General features: G+C 46.5%; 1 protein-coding gene across 5 annotated transcripts in view; it reads right to left on the bottom strand.

The window, feature by feature from the left end:
• Lnx1 (ligand of numb-protein X 1) overlaps nt 1-14,901 on the bottom strand; it is a 102,701-nt gene that overhangs the window by 77,240 nt on the left and 10,560 nt on the right. For 3 of the 5 annotated variants that reach the window (XM_039092174.2, XM_006250902.5, NM_001108358.1), the window contains 1 exon segment: nt 8,227-8,703. In XM_039092174.2, coding sequence (XP_038948102.1) covers nt 8,227-8,618 — 392 coding nt within the window. In that variant the 5' untranslated portion in view covers nt 8,619-8,703. 5 annotated transcript variants of the gene reach the window in all.

Below are 14,901 nucleotides of genomic sequence, written 5' to 3'. Positions count from 1 at the left end.
CCTTGTCATGTTGGAAAGTATATTTATATTCTAGAAGTACACTGGGAAATAGTTGAGGGTGAAATTTTATGACAGCTACAATTTATCCAAGACTATTTTAAAGATATACATATACATGTATATGTGTTTGTCTTTATATGTGTATGTGTGTGTATGTTTGCATGTATTTTTGAGGCAGGGTCCTGCTATGACGTTACATATCCTTGGATGGCCTGCAGCTTGCTAAAATAGTAGTCTTGAGCTTGTTATGATGGGAATACAGGCATCGGTGGCACAGTTCTTTATTTTCTATATGTTTAAAAATGATCAAAAATAAAACTTAACACTTTTAAATGCATACGATTGTCTTTCTCTCTTACTGACAGGTCTGATGGCAGTAAAGTCATTAGAAATCCCTTATACAAGATACACGCGTCTGCTGGCAAGCTCTGGTCTTAATTGCTCTCTTAGTTCTTTTTATGGAAAGGGAAAGAAGTCACATCTATCAAGAAAAGGCTAAGTGTGTGCGAGCACGCATGCGTGGGTGCACACACACACACACACACACACACACACACACACACACACGCCAAGCAGCTTTAGCACAGAAGTGGGGGGATACATGTTGGAGAAGCAGCACAGCCATTAAAATGATGTTTTCTATTAAGTCACAAAGCACGAAGCTTGCTGCTTCAACTGCCGTGAGGCATTTTATCCAAGCATATGCACTGTATGTAGAATTACTGCCAGAAACAAAATAAACAAACCAGCTGGGAAAGTGACTCAGAAACTATCTCCATCCATTCAGCACACACACACACACACACACACACACACACACACACACACACACACACACACACATACACACACACACACACACAGAGTTGTGGGCACGGAGAGGGACTCACAGTTCCGAGTACAGGAAGTGCAGGTTGCCCACATTGTCAATGTAGTTAGCTGGACTCAGCCAGGGCAGGACCAGCAGCAGCAGCGCCTTCATTTTCCGAGCCGTCTGCCGCCTTCCTCCTGACCACCTCCTGCCAGCCCAGTGGAGCCCGTTTAAGCAAATCTGTTCATCTCCCCACAATCAGGAGATAACAATGAATCTGACTTGGAGCCTGTAGATTAAGGCATACTATAAATCATGAGCCTGTAAGAGGATTAGTTCTGGGCGTCTCCGATAAAGTGATGGGAGACCGGAGAGACCCACCATGGTTGGCAAGAGGGCTTAGGCTGAAGGCAGCAGGCTGCTGCTTGGGAGAGGGATGGGCCCCTCCTGCAGGATTCGGACTGGCTCTTGGGAAGCAGCTGGTACATTTACATCACTGGCTAGGAGCAGCCTGGCTAGGATTGAAGCCTTGTTGGAAGAGGGCACGGGCATGGTACATTTCAGCTCCACTCCACACGGGTGAATGCGCGAATAATCAAAAGCCGTTCTGCAGCCTGCTGCGGACAGACGCTCAAAATAGCATCACGGGAGCCAAGCCCGGAGTCTCTCAGCTGTGTGATGCTGATTCACGGGAGGTGCAGAAAAGGAACCACCCCTCCCGAGTGGACGCTTTACCCACTATCCTGACACAGGTGATGCTTGTGTGCTGAAGACAGGCTCTCCCGGAGACCAGGCTGTTTCCTTTGCGAATACTAATGAGCCCAAATAGACAGCGGAGCTGTGTAAACGGGGTCCTGTCTACGAGAAGGGAGTCACACTTGCTCTTCCCTGGACTGAGCTCTGGCATTTGTTACAGTGCCTGAACCTCAGTTACTGAAATGAAGTTAACACGCATCTTTGCTTGTGGGGACCCGACCCCATTATTTCTTCCAGCTTAAAATTAGATAGGGATTGTGTGCCCTAGCTCTGATGGCCGAGGCACACCCAAGACTGCATGTTCAAGAAGTGTTTGCGCATCTCACCAACTCAAGGGGCTAAGTCGTCAAAAAGGCTCAAAGGGACAGTTAACTTCTCGGTTAACAGGCTGCCCTTGCAAGGGAGAGGAGGAAGAAGAGCCCTGGAGTGTCTATGTAGGGGTGAGGCAGGGGAACTACAATCAGCTCTATAGTGTCTGAGAGTTTGACATGTGGATTGGGCATCAAGGCAAGGCAGGCTGAGAGCATTTAAACAGAGCCAAGCTTTGCCCGTGCACTGGACTTGCATGGTCTGGATCAGACATATGCACTCCTGAGAGAGCCTGACATACTCAAGGCTAATTCTGCTGAGGCCCAAACTCAATCGTCTGTCAGGGAATCCTGTTAGGCAGGAGTGAGTCAGAGCTGGTGGACAGCAGTAAAGAGGAAGCTGGAGTTGGTACTAGCTGCTGAGGTGACCAGCTTGAGATTTGAATCCCAGCTCTGTGTCATGCTGGGCGTCAGAGTCACACTGCTTACCCTCTCTGAACTTCCTCCCCTCTGAGAGAGCAACAGTCATAACAGCATTTTACCTCAGAGTCTTGTTATGGAGGCACAACGAAACTATGCCTGCATCAGTCAGTAGTTTCTGATGACTACTAGCGATTGTGGCTTGCTTATCCTGGTCTCATTTCTTTTCCTCCCTCCTAGACTGAGAAGGAAGGCATGCCGCCATCTTTTTCTAAATGTGGGTTTTAGCAAGTTCTGGTGCGATCTCTTCTTAGACACGCATGCCCTAGAGGATAAACCCTAACTCACACGTAGCATGCTGTATCCACCATGACTTGGTAATGATGGCATGGCAGGGTGCTGCTGACAGCTCAGTAGGTGTTCTGGGAAAAATAGAGGGGGGCTCATCCGTTGGTCTCCTTGCCTTTCAGGATGGACAGATGAGGGAATGAGAACGTAACATAAAAATGAACACATCCTTCCTGTTGTTCCCTTGTCACGTTGTGGCCACCCACCAGATATCCAATCTTTCTTCTAACAGAACCCATGTTTATTTGTGACAGTAACCCACTTGGACTCTCTTGCAGATGGGTGGCCCTGGATTCACACCAATAAAGCTTAAGCAAATCTCACTGGTAGAGACATTCCGGAAAGGGCTTTAAAGGAAACAGTCTTGGCTCCCTCCCTGCCAGAAATCTTGATGAGATCCTATGTCGAGCAGCCATTTTGGGAACACTCGGTGACAAGCTTGAGGGTGGACACTAAACTGAAGAGCGGAAGGAAGTCTTGACGCCTGATGGCATCAGGGTGACATCATCTGGGTCCCAGCCTTGCTACCTGAGACTTTGTGTTCCATGAGAAAAAAGAGAACTTCCAACTCCTTATTCCTGCACCACGTGATGTCCTCCTGCCCGCCAGACGTAATCCCAATCAGAATAACTCCCTTGGGGATCAGGGCTCTCACTAGGAATAACCACGCATTGTTCTACAGCTTCCTTCAGAGTAAACAGCCCTAACCCCAATCCTTGTCTGTCCTCTATGTCCTGCAAGGCCCCCAGCTACCCCCCACTGCTTCTCATTTTCCTTTCTCTTTGCAAAACAGAGATGAGGTGAGCCCCCAGTTGGGCTCAGGGTTAGAGAGTCACGATAATGGGAGGCATGGGAGGCAATGTGGTGGTGTATAACTTTAATCTCAGCTCTTAGAGAGCAGAGACAGGTGGATCTCTACTGAGTTCAAGGCCAGCCTGGCCTACATAAGCAAGATCCAGGACAGCCAGGGTTAGACCCTACGTCAAAACAACAAAACTCTAGAAAGTCACTCTAAGAAGGGATACCAGTGTGGATATTCAGCCAACCAGAAATGGCCAAGCAGACAGGTCCCAAAGTGACACCCTGGGTTCCTTCTTCCTGAAGTGAAATCCTGCCTAGACTGTGAACAGCCAGCTAAGTCTGTATTGTACTGAAAACAACAGAAAAGGGTCTCTGATAGAGGCAAGAGCTGCAGAGGGCCTGGGGCAGAACTTTGAAGACGAAAGTCCCAGGACATTGGCCAGACTTAATCAAGACCCTCTTCTGAGAACCTGCAGTGAGGTGGGGCTTGAGCCAATCGAACCATGTTTTCATTCTAGCCTCTTTCAATCACTGAGTGATGATTTCTTTTTCCTTGCCAGTAGGTGCTTAGGTAGGGTCCGCTCTATTACCTACCACTTTTAAAGAGTAAGAGACATGGGGCTAGAAAGTCAGCTCAGCCACTGAAGGCTAAGGCTCAGAACCAAACGTCAGGACAGTAAGAGAGACAGAGAGCTTGTCCCGTGAAGCAACTCCGAGTGGGATGCTTTTGGCACCTCTTCTTAAGTCTTCCAAGATTAGTTTCCTCAGAAGCAGAAATCCCAGCCTCTTTCATTAGGACTTAGGCTATTATGGTTCTTGGTAAATGTCACACATGCCAATGAGGTTGTCATATAGTGAAGATATGACAAATTGACTTAAGTCCTCCTCTGAAGCAAAGGCTATCAGGCTGGTTCTATTCACTCACAACAACAGGAGATATGGAGAGATACTTCCCAGCCAGGCCCTTTACTGAAGCCTCCTGACATCGCCTGTCATTATACTTTGGTTAAGAAAGCTGCCATCCAACTCAACCAGCCCTGTCCTCCTAACTGGGATCCCTCAGCAGACACATGTGACATCATCTAAAGGCATAGAAAAAGGCAGAAATCAAGAGAATCAATCAAATTCCACACACTGGGTCCCCAGCTCCCAAAACTCCCTGAGTGCTCTAGTCTGAGGTTGAGTATCAGCAATGGGCCAGTAACTCTAAGCCACAGTTCATCCTGTGTGTTTTACCAATGCTTTCCCTAGCATAGGTACTGAAGGCCACCGTGTGAAGATGGCTGGAATCCTGAAGGACACAGCATCTGCTTGCAGATGTTATGCAGCTGTACCCCAGACACAAGTCTGCCATTCATTGAAGATGTGAAATTCAGTGGCACAGGCAGGAGAGGTTCACGAGCCCTACTCTCTGACATCATCAGTTTACAATGGACCACGTACATGGTAGACTTAAGAGTTTTCATTACCACAAACTTGGTATGCATAGTGCACGCTAAATACACCCCCATTAATCCACTCCACAATGCACTGATAGTTAAAGCACGATGCTGTGCACCATGAATATATTATTGGAGACAGGGCATTAGGTACCCATACTAGCCTTGGACTCCCTATAGAGTTAAGAGTGACCTTGAACTCATGATCCTCCCGCCTCTATCATTCGAGTGCTGGATAACAGATGTGCACCACTGCCCCTGGTTGATGCGACGCTGGAGATCACACCCAAGGCTTTGTGCATGGTAGTCAAGCGCTCTACCAACTGAGCTATATTCTCAGCTCAGCAATTCTCAATTTAAAGAGAGTTTCTATGTATATCTACCAAAGAAAGAGACAAAAAGAATGATCAACAATGCTAAATTGTTGGATATGGTGGTCAGGAGATGGGGACAGGAAGATCAAGATTTTAAAGTCATCCTTAGCTACAATATAGAGGTCCAGGCCAATTTCCTCTTCATGAAAAGTCATGTCAAAAATTGAGAAAAAAAAAAGATCAAAATGTCTTCACAAAAGCTCTCCTCAGAATATCCACAGGGCCATGGTCTCAACCGTCAGTCCCATCACATCCTTGAGGTAAAGAGACACTTGTCTTCTGGTCATCTGAATCTTCCAGTTCAACAGATACCTAAAACAATGGCTACTGGGTCTTCTTAATATTCCATTCAAAAGAAAGAAAAGGTGGTCTACTGACCAGTAATGGCCAAGGCTTATGAAGGATAAGAAGGCAGGCCCAGGGTTAGCTCTGAATTTTTAAGTTTTTGCAAACAAATACTTGGGGCTGGTGATGGAGGGTGTCTGTGCATATATTAAGCACTTCATGACTAATATGTATTTTGGGAAATGCTGGTGTCGATCTACTTAGGCAGCTCTAGTGTGGAGGGAGAGGTGCAAAGGCAGGTGTTGAGGCCCATGCTTCCTTGAAGTGGGGGTTTCCTCCCCAGAGAGCCACAGCTTGAAGAGGTAGCTGAATTTCTGTCAGTCTGGGGTTCCTCCCTCACAGCTCTTTCCCAAGTGTGCATCATTACCAATTGTGTGACTGCCAACACTTTTCCCAGCTTCCTTGAGATGTTCTAGTCACGGGGTAGCGTGGGCAGGTGGATGAATGAAAGTTCTGTTGGGGCAGCTAAGTATGGATTCCTTTCCCTGTAGCCCCATAGGGTCTTCCCCAGCTTGCTATCCCCTATCACTGCTTGGTCATGCTCAAGGAGGAAGCATCTAGAAGCTGAAAGGGTGAGAAACAAGAGCCTCCCTTACAGCCCCAAAGGAATTCAGCCCAGACACCCCATGATGTCTGTTGGGTGAGTCCCAGCTGGATTGAATTTACTGGATTTCTAACCCTTTAGACAACTCTGAGATAACAAATTTGAGTTATGCAAAGTCAGAAAGTGTGCGATTAGTTGTTACAGCAGCAACAGGAAATTAATACATCCCAAGTAGAAAAAAAAAAGATGGAAATATGGCAATGGCACACGTTCAGATTCCTGCCAGGGCCATTTCTCTTTAGGCCTCCTATATTCCCTACCCAGCATGCTCACTGGTCTTGGCATAATTGTACAGAACCTACTTTACCTTTGACCTTGGGCTTACTTTCCTTTTCACAATGCCTCTGATAGCAAGACAATATTATCAGCAAAGGTCACCAACATGCTCCTTCCCCACCACATCCTCTTTGGGGAAAGCCTTGAAGTGGGTCTCCATGTCTGAAGGCAGCATTTACTGCAAACCTACACTGGAAACATCTGGATGGACATCTTGAGTTCGCTGGCTTAACCAGCATGGTAAACATGTGCTAAACATTGCATGCAGGCCTTGTATGAGAAAAGCTTTCATGTTTGAGAATGAACTCATGTCTCAGAAGATAAAGCCACAGATTCATGACCTAAGGTATGTGACCTTTAAAAAAGCTACCTGCACCTCCTCTTGCCCTGGCCATGACAGGAACCAAGGTAAACACAAGCCTGTGGATTTCCTCTTACAAAATGACTGTGGTATTATTGTTCACAGTTGATTAAGCACCTTAAGTATACTGAGAAGAGCTCCTCATGGGGAGTAGGCCCAGAGCTACCAGTGAGGCCATCCACACAGGAATACCCAGGCACAGAACAGCAAGAAGGGACAAACTGAGAAGCAGATGGGAGAGCGGGGGATGCCAGTCACCAGCAGCAGGTAGCATATCTCCTTTCTGCCACCAATGTGTGTACCTTGGCCAAAAGAGAAACAGAAAGTCACTCAGAGGGTGTTCTGGCTGAGTTTGTGTCACCTCGACATGCCTACAGTCATCTGGGAAGATAGGACCTCAGTGGAGAAGACGCCTCCATCAGATTGTCAGGAGGCAAGTCTGTGGGACGTTTTCTTGATTAATGACTGATGTGGGAGGAGAGCCCAGCCCAGTGGGGGTGATACCACCCTTGTCCTGGATGCTCTAAGAAAGGAAACTGAGTAAGCCAGGAATCGTCGTTCCTCTATGACCTCTGCTTCAGCTCCTACCTCAGATCCCTGCCTCGACTTCCTCTCGTGATGGACAGTGATTGGGATGTGTAGGCCAAAGAAACCGTTTTCTTCCCAAGCTGCTTTTGGTCATGGTGCTTATCACAGCAATAGCAAGCACACTAGAATGAAGGGTGATGCTTTTCTGATTTTCTCACTTAAAAATTCAGTTGATTTATTGAAAAGAACTTGTTATTATAGAACCCAACTCTCTATATGATGAACGTATGTTAATAAAAGAATTAAGTAAATGGATGAATGTAGAGCCTACATTAATTAAAGAGAGAGATGGTTTGTTTATGGAAGGATTTCTTTGGGTTCATAGTTTCAGAATTTCTGTTCATCCTGGTGAAGAGGACATCCAGGAAAAAGAGAGAAAAGAAGGAAACGTGGACCTCAGAGGTAGGCCCTGGTGAGCTATTTCTTCCAGCGAGGCCCCATCTCTTCAAGCTTCTGCTCCCTCCACAAAAAACACTGCTGGCTGAACATGGAGCATTTTGAAACATGACCTGGTGGTGGTATTTGATATGTAAGCCCTAGCATTCACACCACCAGTTTTCCGAACCATAAACACATGAGCGCATGCCCACGACTCAGTCCTACTTAGTGACACTTCCTCACATTAGTTCACAGCCATAAACACCTAGCATGTGTCGTATTGGAACAGATCTCTTCACTGGTTCCAAAGTACAGGCACTCTACAGAGTGCCAGGGCACTGGGAATGAGTCCTTGCTGCACGCTTGTGGATGTCTTTCTAGCTGGCCCCAGGAAAGGAGAAAGAGAAGGGCTCCTACCTGGTCTGGAAATGATACTGGAGATTGCAGCGCTGGAGCACCTCGGAGCAGTGCTCTGTGAATGGGCAGTTGACCAACAGCTTGTTGAGAAGCTTGTTGACCAAGATGTTGGATTTCTTGCAGTGCTGCAGAACCACAGGCTTTCGATCCACAGGGCAGAAGTCCTTCTCCACCAGGAAGTTGGTGAGACACAGGGTACAGTAGGTGTGTCCACACGGAGTGTCCAGAGGGTCCAGCAATGCTTGTAGGCAGATGTGGCATACGAGGTCGTCGTCTACATCTTCTGTGTATGTGTAGAAGTGGTTTTCCTCTGGGGAGTGGTTTTGGCCACACACTACGCACAGGGGCTCGGGGCTGGGATCTGGGTCGTCAGCAAGGTCTGGTTGGTTCATGGCTGAGTAGGGATTAGGAAACCCAGGAGAGCAGACTTTCCTCAGGGGCAGGTCAAGATATTCTAAGAGTCACCCACATGCAAACCTACAAAAGAACAAGGTAGCTCATGTTCACACCACAGCCTGAGGAGGGGAGCAGAGCTTCTGTGAGTGTGGCTGAGGTGACTGTGAGTGAGGGACTGAGAAGGCCAGGCCCGAGAACCTACTCTAAAATGCTCAGGTGACTAGTTTTGTCTTACCCTACCTCTCTGTTTTGTATTATAGGAATAATGCGTGCCAACAATAGCCCTATCTTAGTGGGTTAATAATCACTTGGGACCTGTCCACTGGTAAACTGTGTAGCTCACACACAAGAGATATAATTTGTTAAGAAAATTGAATCAGATGACTCCTCATTACCTTTCTCATCAGTCTGGTTATCACTAGTGAAGTAGCCTCTGAGTTCAAACTTTCCATTACTGTGCAAGGATGAGTTGACCAGCGAAGGGTAGAGTAGCCATAGTCCACCTTATCGGGTGATGTGAGGATGAAGTAAGTTTGCTGAAGATGTTTGATTTTTCATAAGGCATACACAACAAAGTATCGATTAACTACTAGTAATTTTCTTACGTGCGTTTTGGAATTGATTTTGTCTTTGGTCTATCTCTGTTGGCCTAGAAAATGGAGCTCCCGTTCCTACAAGAGGATCTTTCTGATTTGTCATAACAGGAGACTTTGATGGCAGTAGTCTTTGATTCAATTACATATTGATACTTTCCCCAGAAGAATACCACGGCAGTATGTCTTTTCCTTTGATACGGAAAGAGTTCCCAAAGAATGGGATTTTCCCCTGACTTTAGACCTTGGAAGTTTCTTAGACAATCAATAAAGACTCCCAATTACCAACTCTAAGTCAGGCTGTGAGCTGACAGGGAGACATCAGGGACTTATGTGAAGGATACAATTTTAGGAGTCCTCAGTTCAGAGAGGAGGTGGGCATTCACATAACTTGGCAGAGACCATGCAACCATTGTCTGCCGGGACTCTGCCATTGTTTATGGAAAGGGCCCATTTAGCCTCCTGTCCAACCCTCCCCTCCCTTCCCCTCCAACACAACCCTTTTTTCTTTTCAAAAATAAGTCAAGACTTCCTACAAGGACATGAAAACACATGAAGTAGACAGAAGGTATGAGCATATAGAAGGGGCATGGCTGTCACGGACTGAACCACATCTTCTTTTCCAAACCTTCTGAGCTCGTTTGCCTCTAAACACAACTTTACCTCAGGAAAATACATGCCTTCCCGCTTGCACTGAGTTTACTTTTCTAAACTCAGCTAGGAAACCTGAAATGTCAGAGCCCAGCATTTTACTTCTCTCTTCATGAGACCACAGAATGCATATGGTAGAGGGGAGAAGCTACTGTCAGTCAAGAGCAAGGAAACCCCATAGCTGCTATATGTCCTCGGGACTCTGAGAAGGCACCGGAAGTTCAAAGGAAGTGCTTTCAGGGAGACCGGAAACAATTAAAATAAATGTGAGAATGGGAATGGGCCGCCCAAAAAGTTGTCATCTTACTGTAAGGAAAAAGATGCGGAAAGGTAAAGGGAGGCTCTAGGTCTTTGGAGATTCTTCTAGCCTTGTGGCATACGCCCCCACATGCTCTGGTCTTCCCCTTTCTCATTCTGCTGTAAGGAGACAGCCTAACAGAAAGCCAGGCAGCAGCTGCAGGCACCAATGAAAAGGTAACTGCTTTGAGTGCCATTCCTTTCTCAGCAACATGAAGGGTGATTTGTAAAGTGTGTTCCCAGAAGAGCCTTACTCAGGATCTTCTGGAGGAAAGATAATGGGAGAAGACACGGAGAAACCATGTCTCCCTTGCTGTGGTCTGGGAAGAAATATCTCCCAAAGGTCCACCTGTTATAGGCTTGGTCCCCAGGCTGCTGCTACTGGGAGGAGAGGGTGTGGAGCCTTTGAGAGGTGAGGTACAGGGCTGGTCATACAGTCGTTGGGATGTGCCTTTAACGTTTTATTGTTATTATAAAGGATCGCATAAGGGTGTCTCAAGCATATATACAATGTACGTTAAACATATTCCAGTGCACACCCCCCACTGCTCTCTTCCTCTTAGCCAATCCAGATGGATGTTTTTATAACTTTGCTTCTAAACGAGTTTAGCATTTCCCATGTGCTAGGCCCTGTGCTGAGGACATTATTAGATTGTGTCATTTTATCCTCTCAAGACCTCATGACATTTTGTTTTGTTTTTAATTAAACTGATCAGGAAACTGGAGCATAGCACCTAAGTGACTGGCCAGACACACCCGAAAGGAAACTAGGCAGGCCGAGCTGCCAGACTCTCCTCCTCCTCCTAACCTTCCCACCCTCTGTCTCCCAGTCTTCCTCCAGCACGAAATGGTCAGAACTCCATTTATACTCTAATAATGTAACTACTTCCCTATGAAAAAAAGACCTAGGAAACCAGAAGGATTTAAATCTCTTTAGGTCTCACTGCAAAGGCTCTGAGGAGATGGAGTCCTTGCCCCTAAGGAGAATGGCAGTGCCCCAGGGTCACAATTACCCACAAGGTTAGCAAGCATAGCAGGGTTCAGCTCCAGTGCCCCCTGCCCTTCACGTCCCTACTTCCTCCCCTCTCCCAACCTCGCCTCCAGCCGCCCTTCCCTTTCTCCCACTCCTACTCCCCTTTCCTTCCCTCTCAGAGCAATGACTCGCTGGCTCTTGGCCAGATGGTAAACCAACTTCTTAATGTAATGTTAATGTAAACACCACTTATATTTTTTGTATGAATTTACTTTAGACTAAATAAAGTCTACATAAATAAAAAACGGGCCACGGGAGCATTGGCTGAACAAGCAGTTTGGGCTTTACAGCAATGAACTAGGTAGACCTTAGAAAATAACATTCCCCCCCCCCCCCCCATTTACATGGCAGTTCTTTTTGTGTTTCTATCTTGTGAACATGTAACACATATCACCTTGCTATAACATAGAACATATCCTGTTTCTAGACATACATGAGCCTAGCTATTGGGGTGAGAGGACTCATTTATATCAAGAATCATTTCATCTAACAGAGAAACATGTTTCTCCCCTAAAAAGTAGAGTCCAAGTCTGACATAGGTAGAGAATGTTTGTTTAAATCTGTTCAGCATGGTAGGCCTGTCTTTTTGACCCTAGCTGAGGAGGGCAAAGAGATGCAAGATGTGGCTTTCATACAGTTTAGAATGGGAAAACAGAAAGCAGAAGTCTTGGTTGGAGATCTTAGTCTCCCACATTGAACAACAATCCCTCCCCTTTTCTTTTCACTTATAAGAAAAATGTACCTTTCAGACGTTGTCACAACCTAGAATCAACTGGAGGAAGAGTCTCAATGAAGGATTGATTTTCTCCTTTGGGTCAACCCTGGAGCATGTCTGGGGTGGGACTGTCTCAATTACGTCAATTGATGTGGAGAGATCCAAGCCACTGTGGGTAACACCATTCCTTAGGTGAGGGAGAGCCCCTGAACTGTACAGAAGTGGAGAAGCATGCATTGCTCTTTTCTCTCTAAGGTGGATGTAATGGGCCCATTTCTCTACAGCCCCAGCCACAGTGCACAGTGATGGACTGTAATCTGGAGACATCAGCTGCAACACACCCCTTTCTCCTCTAATTAGCTTTGTCAGGGTATTTTTATCTTGGTAACAGCAATGAAACTCTAACAGGAGCCCACTGTAACAACATGGCCCTGGTGTGCTGCAGACACCCTCTTTTTCCTTCCGGGACACCCTTAAAGCTCATAGAAAGCAAATGAATAAATACATCACTGGGCTCCACTGAGAAGGTTGCATTCTTCTATTGAAAGGACCAATTTCGGCCTAAAGCATCCCTTAAACTGAATCCTGAATCCCTGTTTCGTACAGTAATGAGGAGATTCTGTGTTATTCCAGGAATTGAAGGATTATTCCAGCTGGCACATAGAGCTCAGGGGTTGAGTTCTTGCCTAACACGCACAAGGCCCAGAACACCAAAACCAAACAAGGAAATAAATAAGGAGAAAATTAAGATGTCCCCATCCCCCGACATAGAGGGTTGGTAGTGTCTTGCGTTGGTATCCTTTCAAAGCTGACACATAGACACTGCATTGAAAGGAAGTTTTGAGAGTTGATCTTAGATCAGATATTAATGACTTTATAAAATAAATCATTCCACCCTCGGGTAGGGAAATGTTCACACACTGAGGGATTTGTCTCCCTGTGACTCCTCTCCTCTCGAGGATACACAGAATTATCCATGGAGTTCTTTAGTGTGTCAGTATTTGAAGACATGTCTTTCTCTAGACTGAACTGGATTCACCCAGTATTTCTTCAGGTTTCTGGTCTCAGTGAGGCTATTTATCTCTCATCAGCAAGCACCCTAACTTGTCTGTGGATCTCCTACAATGCCTGGAAAGAGCAAGCTCCAAAACTCCAGAATAGAAAGGAGCCAGTGACTGTGCCTGTGATCTGACCCGCAGCCAGCATAGGATGCTTCACCTGCAGCCAGCATAGGATGCTTCACCTGCAGCCAGCATAGGATGCTTCCTTGCTGCTGCCGGGCGGCCACACAGGAGATGCTGCCCTGAGGGACTGGTCAGAATAGTGTGTGTGTGTGTGTGTGTGTGTGTGTGTGTGTGTGTGCGCATACCTCTTTGTGTGTGTGTGTGCATGCCTGTGTGTGTGTGTGTGTGTGCATGCCTCTGTGTGTGTGTGTGTGTGCATGCCTCTGTGTGTGTGTGTGTGTGCATGCCTCTGTGTGTGTGTGTGTGTGTGTGTGTGTGTGTGTGTGTGTGAGAGAGAGAGAGAGAGAGAGAGAGAGAGAGAGAGAGAGAGAGAGAGCGCTCCAGATGTGAGCATTTAATGGATTCAGCCAACCACAGGTCAGGGGAAAAGGAAGCCATCTATGCTAAATATGTAGCCTTTATCATTTTCCTAAAGCTCCAGCATGGCACTACTCCTACATCATATTAGATATTTTAAGTAATATGAACAAGATTTAGGGTACGTTGGAGGATGAGTGATTATTAAATGTAAACACAGCTCCATTTTGTGGAAGAAACAAGCCATCTGTGGATTTGGGTGTCTGTGGGTGGGAAGGGATTTCTAGAAGCTTCTACACTGCAGAGGGACAGCAATCTCTCCAAAGGTAGGCAGGCAGACAGATGGAGTATCTCTGGTTATAAGAGATCTAGGGTTATAAGGAAAAGCATGGAGCTTGTAAAGGCATAAACAAGGTCTGTGGACACGGTTGAGAAGATGCAAAGCTATTTTGTGGCTCTGTATAAACAGAAAGAGGCCTTCAACACCTAAACATCTGGCATTAGAGTCCACAGTTTTCCATTACTCTCTAGGACCGATGGCATTTGGGGACGCTTATGGCTATTTCATTCATCTCATTTTTAAATGATGTATGAACAACACATAATGCAAGAAAACAGAACTGGAAAGCAATTAAACAGTCAGTCGGTGACATTTTGTCACCCAAAGCATAAATATTAAAATTTGGCAGCACGTGAAAAGGCAGAGGTGATAAGCAGAGAGAAGCCCAAGGGAGAGGGACCTGACCTTCCAGCTCTACCCACCCGAATCACCCACAAAAGACACCCGGTACTGAAAACAGAAGTGTCGGGGGAGAATGCTTGTCACCCTAGAGGGTGACAGTCGTCCCAACCCAGGGAAAAGGCGTTGCTGGACAGCCTTGGCTGCTGGAAACTCCTCACTATCACGCTACCTTGAGAAAGCCCCCATCGAATCCATCTCTAAATAACAGACACACTTATCCCACAGGCGCTGTGCTGGCGCCGTCACAGCCTGAGGTGAGAAACAAATGGGAATTCCCAAATAACCAGATTCCTAACCTGATCTTTAAGAGTAGTTCCCGTCCTTCATCATAGTCTGTAGCCTTGCTTTTGGTGTTTAAAAAGCTTCACTGTCACCATGGTAACACACCCAGGTGTTTCCAAAGAGGTTTAACTGAGGCACGAAGCCCCATTGCCAACGTGGGCAGTGCCAGTCTAAGGTTGGAGCCCTGGACTGACTACAGTGGGGGAGAGGGGAGATGGAGCTGGGCTCTAGTACCCAATTCTCTCTGCTTCCTGACTGAATATAGGGGGCCAGCAGATCCTATCTTCCCTCCTCCATGGACCGTATCCTTCAATGCATGAGCAGAAACGAACCCTTACCTGGATTTCGTCATGTTTTCCATCACAACAAGGGGGAGACTAATGTAAAGATTATTAAAGTCGTGGTTGCTGAGCTTTCTTTGCACC

Source organism: Rattus norvegicus, chromosome 14, assembly GCF_036323735.1.
Source record: "Rattus norvegicus strain BN/NHsdMcwi chromosome 14, GRCr8, whole genome shotgun sequence".
Classification (NCBI taxonomy): Eukaryota; Metazoa; Chordata; class Mammalia; order Rodentia; family Muridae; genus Rattus; species Rattus norvegicus.
Note: the sequence above shows the minus strand (reverse complement) of the source record. Positions and strands in the feature narration are given on the sequence as shown.